The 24709-nt window shown below is 59.6% G+C and overlaps 2 protein-coding genes across 2 annotated transcripts; both read right to left on the bottom strand.

Moving 5' to 3' along the window:
• Positions 1–253: 253 nt before the first annotated feature.
• On the bottom strand, positions 254–15810 carry KCNK17 (potassium two pore domain channel subfamily K member 17). The gene is made up of 5 exons (XM_002714663.6): positions 15464–15810; positions 12880–12994; positions 5083–5243; positions 4622–4796; positions 254–944 (listed from the first exon to the last, which is right to left on the bottom strand). The coding sequence occupies exons 1-5, from the start codon at positions 15701–15703 to the stop codon at positions 646–648; spliced, it is 990 nt and encodes a 329-aa protein (XP_002714709.2). The 5' UTR covers positions 15704–15810; the 3' UTR covers positions 254–645.
• A 230-nt stretch (positions 15811–16040) lies between these two features.
• On the bottom strand, positions 16041–24419 carry KCNK16 (potassium two pore domain channel subfamily K member 16). Its single transcript, XM_002714702.6, has 5 exons — positions 24101–24419; positions 20296–20410; positions 18637–18803; positions 17767–17932; positions 16041–17500 (listed from the first exon to the last, which is right to left on the bottom strand). Exons 1-5 carry the CDS (start codon positions 24311–24313, stop codon positions 17277–17279), a joined length of 885 nt encoding a protein of 294 aa, XP_002714748.1. The 5' UTR covers positions 24314–24419; the 3' UTR covers positions 16041–17276.
• Positions 24420–24709: the final 290 nt, after the last annotated feature.

Raw genomic sequence — 24709 nt, 5'->3', positions numbered from 1 at the left:
CATTGGCTTTCCTGTGGCACAAAGCGGTGACGGAGCAAGGAGCCAGCAGGTGACCTGGGACCCGACAGCTGCAACAGCAGATACTCAAGGAATTTACCTGGCAAGATACAGGGGCTGCTCCAGCCTTCACTCCATTCACTCCACCTGTCCTGGGCAAGCTCACCCAGGGAGAGCAGCTGCCTTTGCCCCCAGGAGTGTGTGTCAGTTAGATTTAGGTTTGGTTCTGAGTGACAGAAACAGGCAAACAACAGCATTTAAACCAAGACGTTTATTTCTCTCTCTTGAAGGAAGACTGGTGGTATTCAGCCCGGGTTTGTGATCATCAGGGGGTCCCGGCTCTTTCTCCTGTGCCGCTGATCTCAAACATGGCTTCTATCTTATGGTGCAATGTAGCTGCCAGAGCTCCAGCCACCTTATCAGTATTTCGGCCAGCTGGAGGAAGGAAGTGGGGAAGAGGGGTGCACTCCATCCCAAAAGCCTCATCCCCTAAGTCACATGGGATACTTCTGTGTTTCCTGTTGAACAGAATTTAATATACATAGCTGCACCTAGAGAATGTAGTCTTTGGCTTGGGTAGTCACGTGCCAAGCCCCAAGTCGGGGGTCTTGTTAGGGAGAAGGAAGGTGGACATGATCGAGTGTACCACTAGCCGTCCTTGCCACAGCCTACATCCGGAGGAGAGGGACCCAGGTACTCCGTGAGGCCCACAGGCCTCTCCGGACAGCAGCCTGGCTGTGGGCAGGAGGACTCGGGCTCTCCATCCGGGCCCTGCCTCCAGCTCCGGCCCTTGGAGCCATGGTGGCAGCAGGAACATGTGCCCCCTGGGGTCTCCAGCAGCGAGAGGACGAGTTTGATGATCAAGGCCAGCCACGCCAGCCCAAAGAGGATCCACAAGGACACCGTGTTCTTGTACCACAGCGGGTAACTCCTGGAGGGGTTCATCCCTGGAGAAGAGGCAAAGGTAAAATTGGAGCTGGGCGGGGGCAGGGTCTGGGAAGGGCGGGGCCCTGTGCCTAAAAGAGAAACGGGGCCAGTGGGGCGGATTATGGGGAGTCCAGACTGGTTTCTGGCCTCGTGGTCACCACCCTGGGGTTCTGGGAAGCCGCCCTGGACTGACACTTTGGGTTTGGAAGCTCGCCTTGGCTCTGTCGCAGGTTCCCAGACTGTGGTCCCTTGGCCATCAGCACCAGCACCACAGAGCTTGTTAGAAACACACCTGGACGGGGCCCCACGCCAGAGCGACTGAACCAGACCCCTGGGGACTAGGCCTAGCATCCGTGTGTTGAGAGCCCCCCACCAGAGAGTCAGGGCCCACCAAAGGTTCATGGTGGCCAAAATTACAAAAAACCCACCTACAGATTTCAAAGTTATTTGGCACCAAAATGAGTTTATCTTTTGACCCAAGGTGAGCCGTGCGAAGCCTCAGCCCGCCTGCCTGTCTCTGGGCGGGGTCTGCCCACATTGGAAAGGAGGAAGCCAGGGGCTTGGGTGGAATGGGCGGAGGCGCCGGCTCGCGTGTCCTGCTTGGGTCGCAGCAGCTGTGTGTGGCCTCCGCCTGACCCAACAGCCAGCTGAAGAGGTGATTTCCCCTCTTGGCTGAAGTCCCGGATCCTTACCGCCCGGTGCCCTGGCCACGTCTCCAGCGCCCTCTCCCCTCGGATGGCGACGGCCGCCTCACCCTGGCCCTGTCCTGCTTTCCCTGTCATCATCCCGCCTGCCGTGGGGTCTTCAGATTCTCCGGCCCCTGGGCTCCAACGCTCTTTGTTTCTAGCTCCTTGCTTATCCTCCAGACCTCGGACATCAGTCCCTTGAGACCAGATCTCTCTCTCTCTCTCTCTCTCTCTCTCTCTCTCTCTCTCTCTCTCTCTCCCTCCCTCCCTTTCTCTCTCTCTCTCTCTCTCTCTGCCCACATGCTGTTGCTGGCTAAGCTGCTTCCTGCTTTGTGAAACAGACGGGAAGAGCCTTCGTCCAACAGCCGTGAAGCCCACGTGAGCTGATGCAGCCACAGTGTGGGGAACAGGGCCTGGTACAGGACAGGTGCCCGAGACCCAGCCTTGGTTCACTGCTCCACTCACTCGCAGATGCCCCGGGCACAGCTGCTCCTGGGAGAGCCATGGCCGCAGGAAGGGCTGATGGGGCTTGCCGAGAGGCTCGGCTCCGTCTTGTCCTCTCTGAGCGCCTTGCCTCTCTCATCAGACTAGCACGATTCAAAGGGTGGGCGCGGCCCTCCTCCTCCCTTCACATCCGTGGTCCGAACTCCCTGCACCAGACTCAGTGCCCAGGTTCTGCCAGGCCGCACTCCTCTAGGGGACCCCAGCCTGGGGACGAGGCCACAGCTCCGGAGCTGCCCTCCACCGCCTGGCAGGGGCTGGGATTGGATTACACTGATTGGGTTAGGGCTCCAAATACGATCAGCGGTGAGCCAGCTCTCGGGCCCGCCACCCACCAGCTCCCTGGCTGCTGGCCCCACAGAGGGGAGGTGTTCTTCTCCCCCGTTATTTCATTGTTTTTGCTGACGATCCTGAGTGGCAGGGGCCCTGGCAGCTGGCAAAGCGCTCCACCGAGCTGCAAATGCAATTGAGGGAAACCAGGGTGGGGGCGGGCAGGGAGATGCAGGGACCTGGGGCTGCTTGGGACACAGGCTTTGGGCCGAGAGGACGAGGCCCTTGGTGGCCGCCAACACAGGGACAGTGCACATCCAGTGGCCACTGGGGGCCTCAGCATTCCCACCCACGGAAGGGGCTGCCTCTGCCCCCAGAGGGCAAGGCGAGTTGAGCTTTGGGGAGGAGGTGTGGCAGGTGTTGGGGTACATGGGGGTGAAGAGCAATGACTGGGGAGTCCGTCCCAGACTCGCCCACTCTAGGACCTCCATCGGCTCCCTTCCCGCTCCAGGCCTCAGTTTCCCCAGCCTTAAGAGGAAGCTGTGGAGGGCTCTCAGCGTGGCACCTGCCACAAAGCCCCACAGCAACTGCAGAGGGAGTGGAACCTGGTGGGGTCTGCAGAGCCGAAAGGGGCAGCTTCGTCCACTGCCGCTGCCCGGGGGCAGAGCTGCTCCTCCTGGACGGCCTCTCTGGCCTTCATGTCCTCTCCATGATCCTTAGCAACTCCACTCTGGCTTCCGCAGGCCAGCGCCCAGCCTGGGGTGAGGCTGCTGCGGCTGCTCACACGGCATCTCACGGGGGCCAGGGTGCTGCCACACAGGAGGCTGAGAGCTCGGGGTGCAGAGGGAGGCAGGTGCCTGGGCACACAGGACCCTCACAGGCCTGGTTCTGGATACTGAACCCCATCCTAAGTCTATGGAGAAAAGGGCTTTCGGAGTGGCAGGGCAGGGGCTAGAGCAGCCCTTGTAGTTTTTCAGGGTCATCTGTATGAAGAGGCTGCTCTGTTGCAAGGGTACCATCCTATTTATACTGTGGGCTTTTAAGTTGTGCAGTGCCCAACCCGTGCAGCTGGATGCAACAGCCCCACCTAGATGAGGGAAAGGACAGTGGGCATGGAGACGGATCCAAGCATCATTCTCTGAGTTGAGATGGGGCAGGGGTGGCCGTTGGAGCTGCTGGGCTCAGCTCTCCTCAGACACATCTCTCTGCTCTAAGGTAGAGATGGGAACAGGTCCCGGGCAAGAGACCCTCCCAGGACGGGGAGACCAGGAGGCCCCAGCACCAGAGCCCTCTTACTGGAGAAAGAGAGGCCCCTAGCAGGAAAGGGGCCTTGCACACAGAGGCAGCAGGCACGGATGGGGCGCCTCATTTTACAGAAAGGGACGCTGAGGCCCAGGCGGGGTCAAGTCAGGCCACCGGGAGAAGGTGTAAGCTTCAGCCAGACAGCTCCGCAGTCCCGTCTCACAGCTGTGTGGTCTTGGCAAAGGGCCCCTCTGAGCGACCACTGTCACGCCAGGTGGCCTGCTGTGTCAGCCCCTAGTTAAGGCTTTGTTTCAATGTGCCAGGCAGGGTTCTGTCCCTGAAGGGGTGAGGGGCAGGTTCTCCCCTGCACTTTAGGGCTGTGGGTTCAGAGGAGGGCGCAGAGCCCCTGGAGGCCAGCATGGTGGTGGTACTGGTGGGGAGGGACCCCAACCGCTGCACAGCATGTCCCTGCACTGCCACCTGCTGGCCACCTGCTTCACCCTTATTCTGCAAGGGTGGTCGTGGGTTGGGGGTGGGTGTGTCATCCGTGGTGGGTGGTGACCACGGACTCTCCCCTAACCTTGGACCCTCTGCACCTGGCTGCAATTTTCCGGCTGGCACTCAGTTTGGCAGCCCTTTGTCTGGGGAGCCTGGGATGTCATGGGTGAGCCGTAAGGTGGGATGGCTGCCAGGGAGGCGAGGATATGGAGAGGGGAGACCCTGAGGCACAGCCAGACAGGGGAGGCAGGTCAGGGATTGCCTTGTCTGGAGCACCCCGAGGACAATAAGGGAGCCTGTGACCACGGGAGGTCGCCCCCACCCCCAGGCTCGTCAAGATGGGCAGGAGTGACCTTAGCCGTGTCACCAAAAAAGGGCTTGAACCTGCCCAGGGCCCAGTCCTCTGGACTTTGGGCCTTCAGAGCCCCCCATGGGGCCTGGCGCCCAGCAGACTCCAGCTACAGAGCAGAGGAGTGGGCGGGCAAGATGGGGGTGCTCACCGATCACGTAGTCGCCGAAGCCCACGGTGCTGAGGGTGATGAAGGCGAAGTAGAAGCCCTCCTCGTAGCTCCAGCCCTCCATGTGTGAGAAGAGCAGCGGTGGCAGCAGCAGGAACAGCAGGAGGCCCGAGAGCAGGGTGCTGGAGCCCGCCAGCCAGCGCGCCTTAGCAGGGTCCTGCAGGGACATGCAGCGCCCGGCTCCCACGGCTCTCTGCCTAGGGGCTCTGGCGGGTGAGGACCAGGCCTCTCTCTCCCTGAGGAAGACGCGGCCATCCCCTAGGGCCCTCCGTTCTCCTGGGTCCCAGCCTCTGCCGTCTCACACCTTTCCTGTCCACCAGGGCCCACCCGAGTCCGCAATGGCTGCCCTTTATTAACCAAAGCCCTCCAGGCTGAGCAGTGACGCCCCTCCCCCACCCCGCCCCAGCAACCCGGGCCCCACCCTTGGCTAGCAGTGCCCTCACCTGCCAGGCGCCCCCCATCCTGCGGGCACAGCTGTGCACGCCCTGCTGCATGAGGTGCCCCAGGCGGTTGAGCACCACGAGGTTGAGCGGGATCCCCACAAGAGCGAAGAGGATGCAGAAGAGGCGGGCAGCTCTGGTGCGGGGGCTCAGGTTGCCATAGCCTGCGGCAGAGCGGGGAGGGGGAGAACCTTTCTAGCCCAGCCCCGCCAGCTCCCCACCACAGCCCTGTCCTCCCCGGCCCGATGGCCAGGGCCCGCAGGCCTGGCTCACTGCAGAGCTGGGAAGGTGGTACTCATGGAGGTCTTCCTATCCTGTGCTGGGCACTGGGCAGGGCCCCCGTCCCGTCCGTCTCTCTACTCAGCCTCCCCACCCTTCCATACCAGGCCAATGGCCTGTGTTTCACAGGACGGAGAATGGAAGCTCCAGAAAGCCGAGCAGTGAGCATGCGCCCAGCCCAGCAGGCTGAGTGGCTCAAGCCTCTCCATTCCTCTTCGGGCCTGGGAAGAGGGTATAGGGGAGGGGCAGAGCCTCCAGCGGCTGCACCTGTGAGATCGGCTGCACCATGTGGGCAGGGGCCGGGCTGTCTCCAGGCGGGGCAGCTGGGGCCCCACAGTGGCTGTCCCTGCGTAAGGCAGGCAGCATTGCCTTGTGAGCACTTGGCTCTGGGCCTTCTCAGAGCTGCCCATCTGCGCCTCTTCCCTTGTGGGTGCCAGACCTCTCCATCTCTTCTGCTCTTTCTCTTTTCTCCTCCTACCCCTCGCCCCACGTCCCTGCTCCATACACCTCCTGCACATCTACTTCTCGATACCTGATTCCTGGAGGACCCAGGCTAACCCTGGGGCTCCCGCAAACTGTGGGAGCAGTGGGGCAGACACTGGCACATTGGCCCACCCAGGGCAGGTGGAAGTCGGGCCTCTGGAGGGGGCTGGGCCGTTTACCCAAGGATGAACTCAGCCCGGGTACCCTTCTCTCTCCCATCTCTGTCTTCCTGCTGTCCTGTCTTTCTAACATGCAAACATGGTCACACCTTCAGCCAGACGACAGCCCGGTGTTGCTTTCATGTCTGCTGGGAAATATCCAAGTCCTAGCCCAGACCACCTCTGAGCTTTCTCTGGGCTCCCACCTTCCCAGCCCTGGCCTCACGCCCACCCCGTGGAACCCTGGACTCTCTCCTGCCCCTGTGCCTTTGGACGTCTGCTCTGTCTACCAAGAGTGCATGTCCCCTCCTTGTCCCCTGGGAGTTGCCTGTGTGTGTGAGAATGGTTTGTCCCTGGGCCGGTGCTGTGGTGTATTGGGTGAAGCCACCACTTGCAGTGCCGGCATCCCATATGGGTGCTGGTTCAAGTCCCGGCTGCTCCACTTCTAATCCAGCTCTCTGCTATGGCCTGGGAAAGCAGTAGAAGATGGCCCAAGTCCTTGGGCCCCTGCACCATGTGGGAGACCTGGAAGAAGCTCCTGGCTCCCATCGGATGGAAGACCTCTCTCTCTCTCTCTGCATCTCCTCTCTCTGTGTAACTCTGACTTACTTTTTTTTTTTTTTTTTTTTTTTTTTTTTTTTTTTTTTGACAGGCAGAGTTAGTGAGAGAGAGAGAGACAGAAAGAAAGGTCTTCCTTTTTCCATTGGTTCACCTCACAAATGGTTGCCATGGCCGGCGCACTGCGCCAATCCAAAACCAGGAGCCAGGTGCTTCCTGCTGGTATCCTATGCAGGTGCAGGGCCCAAGCACTTGGGCCATCCTCCACTGCCTTCCCGGGCCACAGCAGAGAGCTGGACTGGAAGAAGAGCAACCAGGACAGAATCCGGCCCCCCAACCGGGACTAGAACCCGGTGTGCCGGCGCCACAGGCGGAGGATTAGCCAAGTGAGCCATGGCGCTGGCCTCTGACTTTCAAATAAATAAATAAATCTTAAAAAAAAAGAAGGGTTTGTTCCCGGGTCTATCACTCCAACAGAGCACAAGATGCTCACGGGCAGGGGCTGGGTCTTAATCATCTCACACTGTCACCAGCTGGCCCAGGGCCTGATGTTTCCTGGGTGCAGTGAGCACAGAACACCTGTGGAGGGGCCAGTGTTGTGGAGCAGCAGGTTAAGCCTCTGCCTGTGACGCCTGTGTCCCATGTTAGAGCACGAGTTCAAGTTCCAGCTGCTCCACTTCTTATCCAGCTCCCTGCTAATGAGGCTGGGAAAGCAGAAGATGGCCTAAGTCCTGGGATCCCTGCCATCTACCTGGGAGACTAGGATAGAGTCCCAGGCTCCTGGCTTTGGGCCGGCCCAGCCCCAGCCATTGTGGCCATTTGGGGAGTGAACCAGTGAGTGGAAGTTCTCTCCCTCTGTCTCTTCCTCTCTCTGCAACTCTGACTTTCACATAAATAAAGAAATAAATCCTTAAAATAAAAAAACAAAGGCATGCAGGGCTGGTGCTGTGATGTAGTGAATTAAGTTGCTGCCTGCGGTGCTGGCATCCCATAAGGACACTAGTTTGAGTCCCAGATGTTCCATTTCCAATCCTGCTTCTTCTTAATGACCTGAGAAAGCAGCAGAGAATGGGCCAACTACTTGCCTTTCAAATAAATAAATAAATCTTTTTTAAAGATTTAAAAAGATTTAAAAGTCAGAGTTACAGAGAGAGAAGAAAAGACAGAGCTCTTTAGTCTGCTGGTTCACTCCTCAAATGGCCACAAAGGCTGGGGCTGGGCCAGGTGGAAGCCAAGAGCCAGGAGCTTCTTCTGGGTCTCCCACATGGTACAGGGGCCCAAGCACTTGGGCCATCTTCTACTGCTTTCCCAGGCCATTGCAGAGAGCTGGATCAGAAGATGAGCAGCCGGGACTTGAACCAGTGCCTATATGGGATGCCAGCACTGTAGGCGGAGGCTTAACTTTCTACACCAAAGCCCTGGCCCCTAAATAAGTAAGTCTTAAAAAATTTGAAGAATAGTAAGAAAGGAATGCATGTTGAATGAATGAATGAACGCCTCCTGTTGTGTCCCATATCATTGCTGCTCCCCCAGACAGGGCCAGTGTGCCCCCTGCACTACACTCACCTGTGCTGTGTTGAAATGGTGGTCCTCCCCTAAAAGAGGGGCCCGGAGAGGGGTCAGAACATGTCCAAGTGCGCAGCACATGCTTTGGAGCCTGATGCACTTCCTAGGTCTGAATCCTTTGCAGGCTGTGTGGCCTTGGGCCAGGGGATGGACCTGCCTGAGCCCATTTCCTTGCCTGTAAAGTGGAGGCACTGATGTCCACCTGCAGCTTGGTGTGAGGCTACAGTGTAGCACGGGGGCTGTGTTGCAGGCCCTCTGGGTGGAATGCACAAGTGGGAAACCAGGGTTTGCCGAGAGAAAGGGCGAAACGATGAACGGCAGGACTCGGCCGCGCTGCCTTCCCTCTGAGGACGTTACGGGCCCCCTCTCGCACCCTGCCCACCTTGGCTCTGGGCCCGTCCAGCTTCCCTCTCCTTCGGGAGAGGCTCCTCCTGGCTGTCAGCTTCCAGCACAAGCCGAACCCCTTGGTTCCCAGCCCCTTCTCTGTCTGCCTCCTCATTGCCCACCCCCCTCAGCTGTGGGCCCCCACCACAGAGGAGAGACCTCTCCTCTGTCCCTGGAGCTTTTTTCACTCCATTTACACCAGTTGGGGGGGGCAGCATGGAGACTCCAGCCGCCCCCGCATCAGTCCCAGTCTGTCCCTGGGCTCCAGTAAATCCTAGCGATCAGCACAGCCTGCCTGCTTGTTGAAGCCCCCTGTGGGTGCACTGCCCACTCAGTGTCACCTCCTTGCCACGCCAGGAACCCTGGGCACCACACAAAGCCCCTACAAGGCTTGCTATCATTTTTAAAAAAGATTTATTTATTATTTATTTGAAAGGCTGAGTTACAAAGACACAGAGGCAGAAAGAGAGAGAAGTCTTCCATCCGCTGGTTCACTCCCCAAATGGCCACAATGGCTGGAGCTGGGCTAATCGAAAGCCAGGAGCCAGGAGCTTCATTTGGGTCTCCCACATGGGTATCAGGAGCCCAAGCACTTGGGCCATCCTCTGCTGCTTTCCCAGTTGCATTAGCAGAGAGCTGGATGGGAAGTGGAGCAGCGGGAACTTGAATCAGCTCTCCGATGTGGGATGCTGGCGTTGCAGGCTGAGATTCAACCCACTGCACCACTACACCGGCCTGAAGGCTCCTCTGTGCTCGCCCAACTCAGGCCTCATTTGCAACCCCTTCCAGCCACCTGGACCTGCACACAGTTCTCCATACACATGCCCTTGCCCATGTGAGCTTCTTTCTTTAGACACCTGCAATGCTTGCTCTCTTATTCTGCTCATGCCCTTGCTTCGATGTTACTGCATCAGTGAGTACTTTAGTAACTACCCCGTCTACACTAGCTCCCCACCGCCCATCACTCTGAGACTCCCTAAGCTGGCTTGGCCTTTCTCTGAGCACTGTCTACGGATCAGTTTGCTCACAGGGTGTCCCCCTCACACCAGAACATCAGCTCCTCAAGGCGAGGACTTGCTGGTTTAGGTAACTGTTGTGTTGTCAGCACCTCGTTCCGTGTCTACATCGTGAACCCACCACACACCTGGCACTTGGTGCATCTGTTGATGAATGCATGGACAAGCGAGGGAACCAGTAAGTGAGCTGGGAATGGGGTTCAGGGGGGGATGAGTGATTTCCGGGCTCAGGCCTGGCTGGGAAGTCTGAGTGTGCCTGTCAGGTGCTGTCTCATTTCAGAGCTTGGAAAGTGTGGGCCGACAGGGTGCTGACCCCAGGTGACCTGGCTGCTCGCTGCGGGGCCTCTCCCCTCCCCCTCACCGTGCCTGTGTGCACCCAGTTTCCCACTTCCCCCAGAATCACAAGTCTCCCTCCTGACCACCCTGGGATGGCTTCTTCTTGCTACTTAGAAGCCCCACCCTTGGAGTCGGTGTTTGGTGGCCTGGTGCTGTGACGCTGTGGGTAAAACTGCCACCTGCAATGCCAGCATTCCACATAGGCACAGGTTCAAGTCCCAACTATTCCACTTCCAATCCAGCTTCCTGCTGATGCTCCTGGAAAAGCAGCAGAGAATGGCTCAAGTGCTTGGGCCCCTGCATGTGGGAGACCAGGAGGAAGCTCCTGGCTCCTGGCTTTGGTCTGGCCCAGTCCTGGCTGTTTTGGCCAGTTTGGGGAGTGCACCATCAGATGAGCTTCTTTCTGTATGTCTCTCCAATCCTGCCTTTCAAAAAGAAAAAGACACCACTTGGGACATGTGCATCCCATATGGGAGTACTTGAATTCAAGTCCTGACTGTGCTTCCGATGCCAGCTTCCTGTGAATGTGCACCCTTGGAGATAGCAGTGATGGCTCAAACACTTGAGCCCCTGCCGCCCATGTGGGGGACCCAGATTGGGTTCCTGGCCCCTGGTTTTGGCCTGGCCCAGCCCTGGCTGTTGTGGATATTTGGGGAGTGAACCACAGGTGGAAGATCTCTTTCTGACTCTGTCATTTTCTAAAGAAGATTTATTTATTTATTTATTTATTTGAAAGGCAGAGAGAGAGAGAGAGAGAGAGGTCCTCCATCCACAGGTTCACTCCCCAAATGGCCGCAATGGCCAGAGCTGTGCCAGTCCAAAGCCAGGAGCCAGGAGTTTCTTCCAGGTCTCCCATGCAGCTGCAGGGGCCCAAGGACTTGGTCCATCTTCTACTGTCTTTCCCAGGCCATAGCAGAGAGCTGGATTGGAAGTGGAGCAGCTGGGACTCGAACCGGCACCCATATGGGATACCAGCACTGCAGGCAGCAGCTCTACCCACTAGACCACAGCGCCGCTGGCCCCTCTCTGCCTTTCAAAACAACAACAAACATTGAAAAGGAAAGAATCCCACTTCTAAGCCCTCCCAGGGCAGCCATGATTGGAAAGAGCATGCAGCCCCCAGCAGGTTTTGAATTCCAGCTCTGCTGCTCCCCAGCTCTGTGACCTTGGGGGGAGTTGTGCAACTTCTCTGCCTCCGTCTCCTTATCTGTGACATGAAAGCAGTAAGAGACCTGTTCTCAGAGGTTGCTGCATGGACAAAATGAGATTGCAAAGGTAGAAGTGTTTGCTCCAGGAGGACCTCCGGGGATGCATCCCAGTGTGCTGCCCTCCCCCTCCTCAGTGCTGGCTGGGACAGCTCCCGGGCAGAAGTGAGTGGAGGAGTAGGGACAGGAGAACAGTCCAGCCTACGATCGATGGTGCTAGGAAGAGGGAGGCTGTGGAACTGGTGTTGGGTGACCAAAGTCCCGGGCCTGGGGCACGGGGTATAGGAGGACTGGGATCTGCACACAGCTGGGGGCCTGGCCCATGGAGACTGCAGCCCGGTCCCCTGTGGCCCCGGAACTCCCTGCTTGCTGGCTGAACGCTAGGTGATGGAATTCCTTAACTGCTGAGCACTCTCTGTATGCTGGGCCTGGTACAAGAGCCTGAGGCTACACGGATGCACAGACCCCACCCTGCCAGTCCCGGCAGGGGCTCCTTGAGCATGCCTATTTCTAAGGCTGCCAAAGTTCCATGCAGCCTCCAGATTTACTTCCAAGAAGTGCTGGCTGACTTAGCACAAGACGGAGGGGTGGGTGTTTGGCACAGTGGCTAAGGCAGTACTTGGAGGGGGGGGGAGTGTGTGTGGCATTGTAGTGTAGTGGGTAAAGCTGCCACCTGCAGTGCCAGCATCCCATAGGGGTGCTGGTTCGAGCTCCAGCTGCTGCACTTCCGATCCAGCTCTCTGCTATGGCCTGGGAAAGCAGCAGAAGATGATCCAAGTCCTTGGGTCCCTGCACCCTCGTGGAAGACTTGGAAGAAGCTCCAGACTCCTGGCTTCAGCTCAACCCAGTCCAGTTCCAGCCATTTCAGCCATCTGGGGAGTGAACCAGTTGATGGAAAATGTATCTCTCTCTCCCTCTGCCTCTCTGTAACTTGCCTCTCAAATAAATAAATAAATCTTAAAAAAAATCTTAGAAAAAAAAAAAAGACACGACTTGGGATGCTAGCATGCTGCACTGGCGCACTTGGGTTTGAGTCCCGGCTCCAATTCCTATTCCAGCTCCCTGCTAATGCTCATCCTGGGAAGCAGCAGGTGGTGGCTCCAGTACTTGGGTCTCTGCCATCGACATGGGAGGTCTGGATAGAGTCAATCCAGGTGTCCTGGTTTGGGTCTGGCCATGCCCCAGCTGTTGCAGGCATTTGGGGAGTGAAGCAGCAGATGGAAGATCTCTGTCTCCCTGATACTGTTCCGCTCTCTTCCTTAAAAAAAAAAAAAAAAAACTAAAAAAAGCAAAAACCCAACTGGATGGAGAGTTGTCTAGATGTTTGCCTTGCCCTCTCCAGGGAGGACAGAGCTGGGATGCTGGCGTCAGGCAGAGGCAGGCAGTCTGTCTCGGGCGATGTCTGCCTGCCACCTGGTGGTGAGTCTGGTGTCATGCAGCAGCTGTGCTGCGCGAGGTTAAGGGCGAGGGGGACTGGACAGCGGAGACCTGGATTGAATTATTCTCTGGGTCTTAGAGCTGCAGGGAGCTAGCCCTCCCCTCCCCTTCTTCTCACCACCATCCCCAGGTGCCTCCTCTCAGCTGTCCTGTAGTGCTAGCTCAGCTGTCCCTGTGCCCTACAGTGGCATGGGACACAGATCCCCTGGGGCCCCGGGGGGAAATGCACAGATGGAATCAGGAGGCCCAAGATCCTGCTTGCAGTGTGTCCAGGGCTAGGCCCTAGGTAACCCGGATGAAAGGCAGCTGACCTCGTGGCCACCCAGGGACTGGTTGCCCTCCCCGGCCCCAGCCCCCCTGCCCCCACGCTGCCCTTACCGATGGTGGTGACTGTGGACACGGAAAAGAAGAAGGAGCCCACGAGCTCCCAGCGCCCCATGCTGGTGGTGTTGCCGAGGAGGTGGGCACCGTCCTTGTACGCTTGGATGATGTCCTGGGGTGGGGGAGGCTGTCATGACTGCCAGGCTCTGCGGGGTGACTGGGTCACTGCACCCCAACACACATAAACACACACACACACACACACACACATGCTCACTCCTCTCCATCCCAGTCTGGCAGGGGCAAGGAAGTTGTGTCCCTCCAACCAGCTGGGGGCTCCCCAGGAGCAGGGACGAGGGCACCAGCGCCCTCCCCTCTCTTTGCCCCAGGGCTCAGGCCAGGGTGGGGACGGTGCTGTCTAGGGGCTGCCAGAACAACTCTTTCTGCCCCTTGCTCACTCACTCCTGGAACACAGTGCACGTAGAGGACCTGAACACGAGGGCTGGGCCCTTAGCCGCACGGAGATGAGCTGAAGCCTAACACAATGCGGGCACTGCGGCTTCAGGTCGTGTGGCTGCATGACCCCTCGTTGCCTCCTTTTCCTTCTCTGTGAAATGGGACCACTGACTGTACCCAATGCAGAGTTAGTGCGAGGGTTACTTGAGGTCGTATGTGCCAGCACCTAGAACAGCACCCGGCACCCGGTCAATGCTAGTGGCTTCCATCAACATCACCATTAGGAACAGAATTCTGGAGGGGAGCGGATGCTTTAGCCGAGCCCCCCTTTATTCAGCTGGGAGGTGAGATTATGCCTGGGGCTGCCAACAGGGAGATGGGGAGGTAGTCAGGGTCTGCGCTTGGTGCTGCGGTGCCGGGATGGAGTGACCTCACCCAACGTCACACAGCAGAGGGAGGCAATAAGTGTGCTCCTGGGGCAGCTGGCAGAGCAGGAGGGCAGGTGGGCCAGAAGGGGAGGGCTCCTGGCAGGGAGAACGATGGAAGGGGCTGGCTTGTCCCCAGGGGGAGAGAGTGGTCCAGGAGGAAGAGGGAGGAGCTAGGCAGCCGTGCAGGTCTCTGGCTCCATCTGGCACGAGTGGAAGTGGGGCCAATGACAGATCTGGAACAGGTGGAGGGGCAGGGCTGGGAGGACGAGGGCTGGTTTGCTCTGGGCCTTGAAGAATCAGCTGGGCTGGACACCACTTCCTCATTCCTGGGGACAGCTGAAGCCATGGCAGGATGGAGGAGGGGGTGAGATGCGGTTGGAGCAGGAAGGGCTGGGCAGGAAGGTGCAGAGGCTGGAGCCTGGCTGGGAAGCTCGGGCCACAGTCACAGGCCACACGGAGGCAGCACTCATGGTAGTTAATGGCCCCAGATCCTGGCTGTGCAGCCTGGTGCTAACAGGGCACCTCAGCCTCAGTTTCTTCATCTCTAAAATGGACATGATTAAAACAGGACCTTTCTGGCAGGGAGGAGAGAGTGAAACAGGATGACAGGCTAGCATACTAGGAAGGGCGCCTGGCACAAAGCATTCACTCTTATCCCGGTCACCCTCATGGTCACCTGCCCCAACCAGGCTGCAGGTGGGGCTGGAGGCAGCCCCTGGGATCCTTGGCAGAGGTGGCAGCACTTGCCCAACCCAGCTTGCCCAGCGCAAGGATCCAGAACCTCACCTCAGCGCCGCCTGGTCCCTTCCCACCCTGCTACCTGTGTGGGTTTTGGGCTGGCGACTCCGGGGCAGGGGCCGCTGGGACGACAGGCTGGGGTTTCTGCACTAGGGTGCAGCCTTCTGGGAGCCGGCCCTCCGTTCTCCCAGGGAATGGTGGCCAGGCCAGGGCACGTGAAGTTAATGTACACCTGCCAGATCCCGCAACTGCCCGACAGGCATCGCCTGCTGCCAGCAGGAAGACACCTCCGCGGGTGGGATGCCCTGCAAGGAAGAACACGCCCAGCCTTCTCCCCCTACCTTCCCCGCAAGGAGTCTGCCCGCAGAGATCGGTGCGTGTCCCACCCCGTGGCTGGCGCAGTGCGCCCGATCCTGGGGCTCGGAAGACTCGGGGTGTGCCACCCGAGTCCGCCCTTCTCTCGAACCCAGGTCTTCGCACCCCGTGCTGGGTCTCGGTTGCCGCTGCCCAAGCCGGCGCGCCTCGGTCCCATTCCCCCCACCCTACGCTGGTGTCCTTGGCCCTGCGGGTCTCCACACCTGGGCAGCGCCCCCTGCCGTCCTTGCCCGCAATGAGCTTCTTGGCACGCGGGTTCTCTGCGCGGCAGCGCCCTGTCGCGCCCTTTCACCCTCCGCCGCGCATGCAAGTGCAGTACCCCACCCCACCCCCGCCCTTCCTTCCCGCCACGCGCCGCGTCCCGGTGCCGACCCCGCTGGGCCACGGCGGCAAGAGCTCCCTCTGTGGTCCGCATCCCTAAGTCGGGATGTGGGTCGGGACCGAGCCCATCGGGCCCTCGGGGCTCCTTAAAGAGGGCTGCGGCCGAGCGCAGCGGGGCGCCATCCCCTCGCAGGTCGGGGGTCCCCTACTCAGCAGTCCCCACCCCTCTTCCTTGGAGAAACGCCCGCGGCGTTTTTCCCGTGCCGGGCCGGAGCCGACGCTGGGTCCTGCGCCTGTGCCCGCCGCGCCCCCTCGCCCCTGACCCGGATCAGCGAGTCCAGCGCCGGGCCGTCCAGGCACGTGAAGTTCTGCAGCAGCTCCCACTTGTCGAGCTGGAAACCGCGGCCGGACTCCCGCGCCGCGCGGCCCTCCAGCGCCCAGAACACACTGGTGCCCAGTGCCAGGTACGCCAGGTAGGCGAGTAGCAGGAGCGCGGTGCCGGGCACCACGCAGCCCTGGGCCCTGCCCTGGGGCGCTGCCCGCGCTCGCGGCCGCCGGGACATGGCTGGAGGGGGCCGGCGCCGGCGCCGGGGAGGGGCGCTCTCCACGGTAGCTTCTCCAGCGAGCGCACGGCAGCCCGCTGCCCGGTTTTCACCCGAGGGGCGGAGAGCTGGGGAATGGGACAGCCCAGCCCACGCCGCCCGGGATCCAATCCCAAGGACAAAAAGAGGCGCACAGAGCCCAGGGCACCTGGCCCCGCCTCGAGTGCTTGCGCTGCGCTCAGCCCCCCAGGCCCAGAACCCAGAGAGGAAGGGGGCCCAGAGTCCCCAGCGCCCCAGGCCCCCAGGATTTCCTGCGGGAAGCAGTGGGTGGGACTCGTGGAGACTGCACTGGCGGAAGAGAAAGTAGAAGTCGAGTTTATTGTCTTAGGTTCCAGGACCCTGGGACCAACTCCCAGGTTTGCCGGTCCAGCCCCCCTGGCTCTCCTGAACCGGCAGCCTCTCCGTTGTGTGTCCTAGGAAGGCCAGGGTCCCCGGGCTCGGCAGCGAGGGGGCCTTGACCAGGGGAGTTGCCCTTCCTTACTTCCCCAGAGGCACCCTGCATAGAGCATCCGCCCAGGGTGTGCTGAGAGCCCATAGGGTTCTCTGTTGCCCGGCTCTCAGCCCTGTACCCTGGGCCCCGCCTCCCAGGGGTCCTGTCCTCCAGGGCCCAGCCACTTAGGGGCCTGTTTGTTGTAGCCTGGTGGGAGAGACAGGGGCTTGGACTGGACAGGCTGACCCCTGCTCTTCCCTCTGGCCACACATGTCGCAGTCTGGCAGGAGACAGGCCAGGCCTGGAGGCTGCATTCCCCAGGGAGGGTGCCTTTCCCAGAAGGCTCCTGGGATCTGTTCGCTCTCTGGCTTCCCAGGGCAGCTTGAGAAGACACCAGCCCAGAGGGAGTCCCCTGGGGGCCGGGAAAGGAGTGGGAGACCCAAGAGGCCGTAGCCTTGTTCATGGCAGCTCTAGGCCTCCAGGCGAGGGGCTCTGGGGAGCTCTAAGGGGCAGCTCCCGAAGGCAGCCGTCCCGGGTGTGCTAAGCTTGTTCCAAAGCTTCTGCCTAGCCTGGCCCTGCCCACCAGACACTCCTCTCGTGGGTCTGCTGCCATCACAGCATCTCGGGCACTGTCTAGTCCTTTCACTAGAAGACAAGGACGCTAGGGGGCAGAGCTTTCTCTGTTGTACCCCTGAGCTTGGCCCCGTGCCTGCAAATAGGGAAGCAAGGTGAAGGGCAGCCTATGCTGCCTGCATGAACTCATTGGGGTAGGCATGTGGGGTGGGCAGTGGACAGCTGGCCGCAGTGGTCCACGTGGGGCTTGAGTTTTCTTCCAGGCAGCCTTTGTGGCAGGGAAGGGTGCAGGTGCGTGTTGGACTCACGCGCACCTGTCTTGGATCCTGCCTCTACGTCTCCCTGCTGTTGCTTTCTCAGACACCTCTGTCTCCCTCCGCAGAGCTCCTGACATCAGCCCCGGCTGGGGAGTGAGTGGATTGGGAGAAGAGGAGGCAGGGCAAGAAAACCAGAGGGCACGGGGTGGGGTGGGGTGGGGTGGGCTGGGTGGGGGAGGTGGAGGAGGGCTTCTGAGGCCACTTGGGGTGGGGCTCATGCCGAGATGGGGGTCTTCTGAGGTCTGGAGAGGCCGGGAGCACCAGTGGAGGCCCTGGCCTTGAGGCCGAGGCCCCTGCCCAGCAGCCAGAGCTGGGAGCATCTGTGCAGAAGCAGGGGCCCCAGGGGGAGGATCAGTGCCAGCCACGCCAGGCCCAGGAGGATCCACACGGCCGCCAGGCTCCGGTAGATGGAGATGTAATGCTTGCTGGGGTCCGTGCCTGCCGGGGGAGGGGAAGGCAGCCATGCAGGGGTCCGAGGGGTTCCTAGGGGTCCCCACCAGCCAGGATGCTCTCTCCTTCTTCCCCTTAACAAACATCAGCAGTGGAAGTCCCTGGGGGAAGTGACTGGCAATGGGTCCCAGACCTCTGATGGTCCCCAGCAGTCTCCCGTGAACAGCCCGAGGCCATGTCTGACCATCAGGGGTGCCCTCCCTCCAGGCCCCCCAGGCTCCCCACCCCAGCGGACGTGACTGTCCCGTTCTCACCCACAACGTAGTCCCCGAAGCCGATGGTGCTGAGCGTGATGAAGGCAAAGTAGAAGCCCTCGCCGAAGCTCCAGCCCTCCACGTGTGAGAAGACCATGGGCGGGAAGATGAGGACGGCCAGCGTCCCCAAGGCCAGGAACAGAGCGAGGCCCAGCACCTGCAGGAGCTGCGGTGGGGGCGGGGCAGGGGTCTGCCGCTGAGTTGGCTGGGAAGACCGTAGAGTGGTCCCAGGCCAACCTGGGAGTGGGACTGGGCCGTAGCGAGGCCCCTGCCCTGCCCGGCAGACCTTGGGGGTGGGGCTGGGGCAAGCTCTGGGCAGAGGAATTGCCCTAAGTGGGTTAAGCAGAGATCTGGAGAGCCTGTCAGGCCTGGGGGGAGGGGTCACACTTGAACACGCCCCGTGGGGGCTCATTCAGGGGCAGAGGACTGCATGGCACTGTTCCAGAGTCTTCTCACCCCTGCCCTCCTGGTGTAGGCATCGGGGGTGTACTGGGTGGCCTGTGGCCTGTTTCTGGCCACACCAAAGGAAGCTAGAATTCTGTGATGACCACGAGGACATGCTGCCCAGATCCGCTTTAAGGAAGCTTGGTTGGGCAGCTGTCTCCCGTCCCAGAGAACGCGTGGCTCGAGGATCCGGGGCCCCCATGTAAGCCTGGTTGAGGCTGGGTTAATGTCAGCCTGCCCTTTCGGCCCCCTGCCGAGCTCCCCAGGCCTAGCCCTTGTCCAGCCCTCCCCCACCATTCAGCTTCCCCCTCTGCCCTGCCAGCACCTGCGCTTCTCTTCCACTCCACGGGTGGCTGCCTCTCAGACTCTGCACCCAACTCCGCCCCCTAGTTGCACTGCAGGCCTCAAGGGAGGGAGGAGCCCTACCTGGGAGCGCCGGGGCTGGTCCTCCCACCTCTCCAGGGTGACCAGGTGGGCACGCAGCCCTGTGCCCAGGTGGTTGAGGAAGATCACGTTGAGCGGGATGCCCACCAGGGCGTAGAAGACACAGAAGACCTGCCCCGCCTCTGTGCTGGGCGCCAGGTTGCCATACCCTGCAGAGGGAGGGGGCATGTGCACATACAGGGACCAGGGGTCAGAGTGCGTCCACCTCCCCTCCCCAGACTCCAGCAGAGGCTCCTCTTCCACCACCTATGGGGGGTGGGCGCCCCTCCCCCTTCCCATGAACTCCGCTAGAATGATCTTTGTTTGTAGGAACTCTGCTGATCTTTCTTAAATGACACTGCCTCCAGGAAACCCTCCTGCATGGCACCCTCCTTCCCCCACCTGGGTGTGATTCCCCCTCATGCTTTGTGTCATTCCTAGCTCGTGATGTTCTTTGCCTTATATAATTCTTGTCACCTGTGCTCAAGGAAGAGGTGCTGAATGAGACCTAACTGAGTACATGGGGGAGAGGCATTGGAAGGGATCTGAAGGGTTCCTTGGGGGCTGGTGAAGTGGGTTTTCTGGCTGAAGGGGTGTAGCAGGTACTGTGAGGGTCCTGTCCCCTCCGAACACCGAGGGTATCACCTGCAGCTTTGGTGGACAGTTCTGTACACAAGTGGCCTCCCACCTATCTAAGGTGTTTTTTTTTTTGGGGGGGGGGTGTGGGTGGGAAACAGATATGGCAGCCATGATCCACTCCCTGCAACAGCCAGGGCTGGACCAGGCCAAAGCTGGGAGCCAGGACCTCAGTCCAGGTGTTCCGTGTGCATAGCAGGAGCCGCCGCCACCTGCTGCCTTCCAGGGTGTGCGTTAGCAGGAAGCTGGAGGCGGGGGTGGAGCAGGACTCCAACTCAGGTCCTCAGATATGGGATGTGGGCTTCATAAGTGCAGTCTTAACAGTGTGCTGAACTCCTGATCCTACCTGAGAGATTGAAAGAAAGTGTATTTGTTTGAGAGGGAGGGAGGAGAGAGGAAGGGAGGCAGAAGGAGGGAGAAAGAGAGAGAGTTTCTATTGTCTGCCAATTCACTCCCTAAATGCCCACAATGGCTTAAGTTGGAAGCCAGAAACTCAATCCAGGTCTCCCACCTAAGTGGCAGGGAGCCGGTGACTTGAGCTAGGGTCGGCATCACAGGGAGATTGAGACTGCAGCCAGGAGCTGGGTGTTGGACCTGGGCAGTCCCCTGTGGAGCGTGCGTGTTTCAACGGGCATCTTACCTGCTAGGCTAGACACCCGCCCCGCCTGGGAGACTCTCATGGGTGCAGGACTATGCTTGGTCTATGCACCTGTCCAGAATGCTGGAGACTTAAAGCCCCCAGGACCAGCCCTTGGGCCGCAAGGGCAGGAGCTGGGAGATAAATAGCCCCTCAGTCTCTCCCCTGGCGGGAACTCTTCTGAGGATGGGGTCTGCCCAGCCCCTCCGCGGGTCCTGAGCAGAAGGAGCCGAGTCATTCAGACAAGCGTTATCTCCGCTCACCCACTCCCCTCCCGGTGTTTCCTGAGTCGTCTCCCAGTTAAACCACATCTTCGTCCCAGCGCCCGCTTTTGGGGAGCTCCTTCTAGGACAGGGCCTTGGGGAGTCCTCGCATATCCCGGATGTTACCTATGGTAGTGATGACCGTGCCTGCAAAGAAGAAGCTGCTGCCGAAGTCCCAGTTGCTGGGGTTCGTGGAGTTGCCTTTAGGGTTCACGCCTTTCACCCAGGCTTCCATGATGACCTGTGTGGTGGGGGGATGGCATGGGTAGGGGAGGACGGCGGAGGTGACAGACCTGGAGTCCCCAAGTTCTTCACAGGATGCCTTCATGAAGTTTCATGAAGTTCACGAAGTTGCTCTGAGTTACCCTCTTAGTAGCATTAGCGTTTCGGGAAAGGACTTGATGGCTTGGGGTGGCTAAGTGACTCGCCCGGGGTTGTTGGACTGCGAGGCTAGTGCCTGTTCCCTGGCCAGGGCTGACTGAGGTTTCCTGGGGGCCTGCTGTAGGGGAAGGGGCCCGCGGTGAGGTGCAGGATGCTGCTGGGGGGTCCAGGCAGGAGTCCCAGCTGGTGACAAGAGGACATTGCATGGGGGTTGCTGGGACTGGGGAGACGTCAGGATGGGTGGTTCTGGAAGGGCTGAGTGGGGAGCATGGGGATTGGGGGCCACAGGGAAGCCACAGGTCTGAAGGTGGGGGACAAAGAAGCCTGCGTTCTGTGACCTTCCAGGTGAGCTGGTGGCCATGCCCTTGGCTGCCCTCTAGTGAGTCCCAGCTGTGCCTCCCAGGGAACTTCTAGATAGAGTCTGTGTGCACACATGCAGGGTGGTGTGTGTGCACGTGTGTGTGTGCACGTGTGTGCATGAGAACTATACAAGAGGACTTGAGCAAGTTCATGGAAAAGTGGAGTTAAAAAGGGAGTTTATTTTGGTGCCACAATTTGAAATCCATACATAGCATTTTCATTTTCCATGGGCTTTTTTTTTAAAGATTTATTTTTATTATTTGAAAGTCAGAGTTACACAGAGAGAGAAAGAGAGGCAGAGAGAGAGAGAGAGAGGTCTTCCATCCGATGGTTCACTCCCCAAATGACTGCAATGGCTGGTGCTGCGCTGATCCAAAGCCAGGATCCAGGAGCTTCCTCCAGGTCTCCCACATGGGTGCAGGGGCCCAAGGACTTGGGCCATCTTCTATTGCTATCCCAGACCAGGGTGTTACCCTGCTGTGCCACAGCGCTGGCCCCTCCATGGGCTTTTAGAACACCTCAGGTGTGCATGGATTTCAAAACTTCTTTGCACCAACATATAATATATCTTTTGGGGCTAACATTGTGGCACAGTGGGTTAAGGTGTGGCCTGCAACGTCGGCATCCCATATGAGCACTGGTTTGAATCCTGGCTGCTCCACTTGTAATCCAGATCCCTGCTAATGACCTGGGCAAAGCAGTGGAAGATGGCCCACATGCTTGGGCCCCTGCCACCCTCGTGAGAGACCTGGATGGAGTTCCAGGCTCCTGGCTCCAGCTGCAGCCCTTGTGGCCATCTGGGGGAGTGAACCAGATGGATGGATGATCCCTCTCTCTCTCTCTCTCTCTCTCTCTCTCTCTCTGTGTGTGTGTGTGTCTATTCCTCTCTTTCTGAAATTCTGCCTTTCACATAAGTAAATACTTTTAAAAACTTAGCTTTTAATTCCATTTTCCACAAACTTCTTGAAACATCTTTGTACATTGCCCATATGTGCATGATGTGTGTGTGTGTGTGTGTGTGTGTCTTGCACCTGTGTTATACAACCTGAACTTTTGCAGGCTTAAACCTAAAAGCCTTCATCCCTGAGCCCAACCACTAGGGGAAATACGTAACTCTAGGACCCCAGGACCCAGCCCCCAGCCCCCTCCCCTTCAACTGTGCACTGTCCAGGGGCAGCAGTATAGCCTCGCCACCTGGCACAGCTCCCAAGGCAGGCAGGACTGTGGCAGCTTGGGTCAGCAGTTCCTATGGGAAGCGGCTCCCCTGGCTGGGCCAGGCCGGTCTGGGCATCCCCCTGACACAGGCTGTCTGCTTCTCCTCATGTCTGCGGAACTGGCCTCTGAGGATGTGGACTTTGGCTTCCCGTCTTTCCCACAGAGCCAGAGAGGCTCGATGGAACATTCCTAAACACCCTGCTTCCTGGAGACCCTCACACCCTTGGGAACAGCACTCGCCTTGGGCCTGGGTTCTCCATCCTGGAGAGCAGGGGCACTGAAGTCAGTGAGGTGCCCAGTACCAGGGTGGGCAGAGGTGGGCGGCCGCAGAGCTTTCTTTTCTGGGAATCCACATGGGGCGGGGGTGGGGGGAGAGAGGCGGGCTTGGGAGTGTGGTGAACCCGCCCAAGCCTCGTTTGCACCCGGAGTCCATTTCAGCCCTGCTTTCAGAGCTGCTGGGGGCTGTGCATGTATCCCGGGGTCTCACCCCAGCACTTTTCTGCCTCCCAGCTCCACTGCCCTGGCAAGGCAGGGTTTGTCCTAAAGTCGAGGGACAGGGCTGCCTTGTGCCCCTGGACGTCACTGGGGGCACCCTGCAGTCACGTCTGTAGTTGCCCTCCTTCTGCCTTGCAGAGCTGGTGGGATGCTGCCTTCCGGGGCTCCCCACACCCTCAGGCTCCTGGCTCCCGCCTCTCACCCAGGGTGGAGGGAGTCTCCAGGGCCTCTGCCTTCCAATGCAGGGTCTGGGAGGCTCCTGACCTCTTCTCAGCCCGGATCTGGGTACCATGACCCCAAGCCTCACTAACCCTGTTCACCAGACGGCAAGGAAGTGGAGCCTGAAGCCGGAAGCCCAGTTTCCTGGGAGAACCTGGGATAGTTCTCTCACAGTTCCAGAAAGTTCTCTCTGACCAGGTGTCATCTTCTAGGCCAGCTGCCCTTAATTCTGAGGGACTTCAGCACCATCCGCAGGGCTTAACCGCAGTCTACTGGGTTCCCGAGTCGGCAGGTCTGGGGTGGAGTCCTGTGAGCTGCCCGCAGGCTCCCAGGGGCTGCTGGTGCTGCTGTCCAGTCCTTGCTGGAAGAGGGCAGCCACCTGCTGCCTCCCCACCCCCACCCCTGCACTTCTGCCATTTGTGTGGTGAAGACGCAGCGTTCCAGTGTGTGAGTTCTAGTTCTACCAGGAACTGCTGCCTTGGTCAACACACTCTACCGCTCGCTGCCTCAGCTCCTGTCTACAAAGTGGAGGTGGCGGTGGAGACAGGGGTATGAGAAAACACCCGGAGAGCGCTCAGCCCCAGGCCCCGCTGCTCGCTGCTGGAGGCACATTGTGAATGATCAGCAGGTGCAGCCACTCTCAGCCGCTCCTGTCCCTGCCTCGACCCTCTGCTTCCCCACCACACCTGGTTGCCTTGTTTCTGGGAGTGAGGGATGGGGAGGGGGTCTAGGCAGGGGGATGGCCCCCTCTGCCACCAGAGAGAGCTCCCCAGGGTAAGCTGGCAGAGCTCAGTCACCCTGGCCACTGCCCACCAAGCCCAGTTCCAGACGGAACAAACACTCGGGAAGCCAGCCTGGTGACTGCCCTTGGCATTGATCTGTGTCTCTGCCCGGGGACAGGAGCTGGGGAGTGGAGAGAAAGATCAGCAGCTGTGGGGTGTGGGGAGAGCGGAAGTGGGGGAGGAGGAAATTTGGCCACCGTTACTGGCACTGATCCACATGCAGGACAGGTAACACTATTCTTTTTGCTCCCTAGGGGAGGATAATTGAGGCCAGAGAGGTTAAATGATTTGCTCAAGGTCACACAGCAATTGGTTGTAGACCTGGGGCCAGAACCCAGGACTGGGTTTTACTAGGCTCTCTGTTGCCACTCAGCTTCCTCAGCGGGCATCAGCCCCTGGGACCTGCCATGAGGACCCCCACCCTCCTCACCTTCCCAACCCCCTCCCTCCCGTTCCCACATCCCCCCCCCCCCCTTCACCTGCACAAACTGCTCCAGGGCCTGCTGGTCCAGGCAGGTGTAGTTCTCTAGGAAGCGCAGCTTCTCAAACTGAAACTGGTCCCGGGACTGGGCCTCTGCCTGCTTCTCCAGCAGCTGGAAGACGGTGGCACCAAGCAGCAGGTAGCTGATGTAGGCCAGCAGCAGGGGCAGCACGCGGCTGCCCCAGCAGCTGCAGAAGCCGGTGCAGGGCATAGCACGGCCAGGACCCTGCCAGGGCCTCGGGGCTGGCTACGGGGAGGAGAGGTGGGAGGCAGGTGAGGAGTGAGCGCCCAGGGACCTGTGCCCAGGACCTGCCGTGCCCTGCTCTGCGGCGCAGGTGTCTGCAGGCCGGGGAGTGTGTTTGAACAGTGCGGCTCAGCTTGGCTGCACTAAGTGCTCGGAGTGCAAACAGGCCTGCCACCCCCACCCAGCCTTTTCTTCCTTTTTTTCCCCCATGGGCAGCAGTAAGTCAGCAGCATGGACCCCTCAAAGAAACCTACCTGGTTCTCCTGAGGTCTTCATGTCTCACTCGCTGTCTGCAGGCTGGGTGGGTGTTTCTGAGCCACATCTGAAATGGGCACCCCCGTGGCCCAGACTTGAACAGGTGCT

The sequence above is a fragment of the Oryctolagus cuniculus genome, chromosome 5 (assembly GCF_051225735.1).
Source record: "Oryctolagus cuniculus isolate XC-2025 breed Fujian yellow rabbit chromosome 5, ASM5122573v1, whole genome shotgun sequence".
Taxonomy (NCBI): domain Eukaryota; kingdom Metazoa; phylum Chordata; class Mammalia; order Lagomorpha; family Leporidae; genus Oryctolagus; species Oryctolagus cuniculus.
The sequence above is the reverse complement of the archived record's forward strand: the minus strand, read 5'-3'. Positions and strand labels throughout refer to the sequence as shown.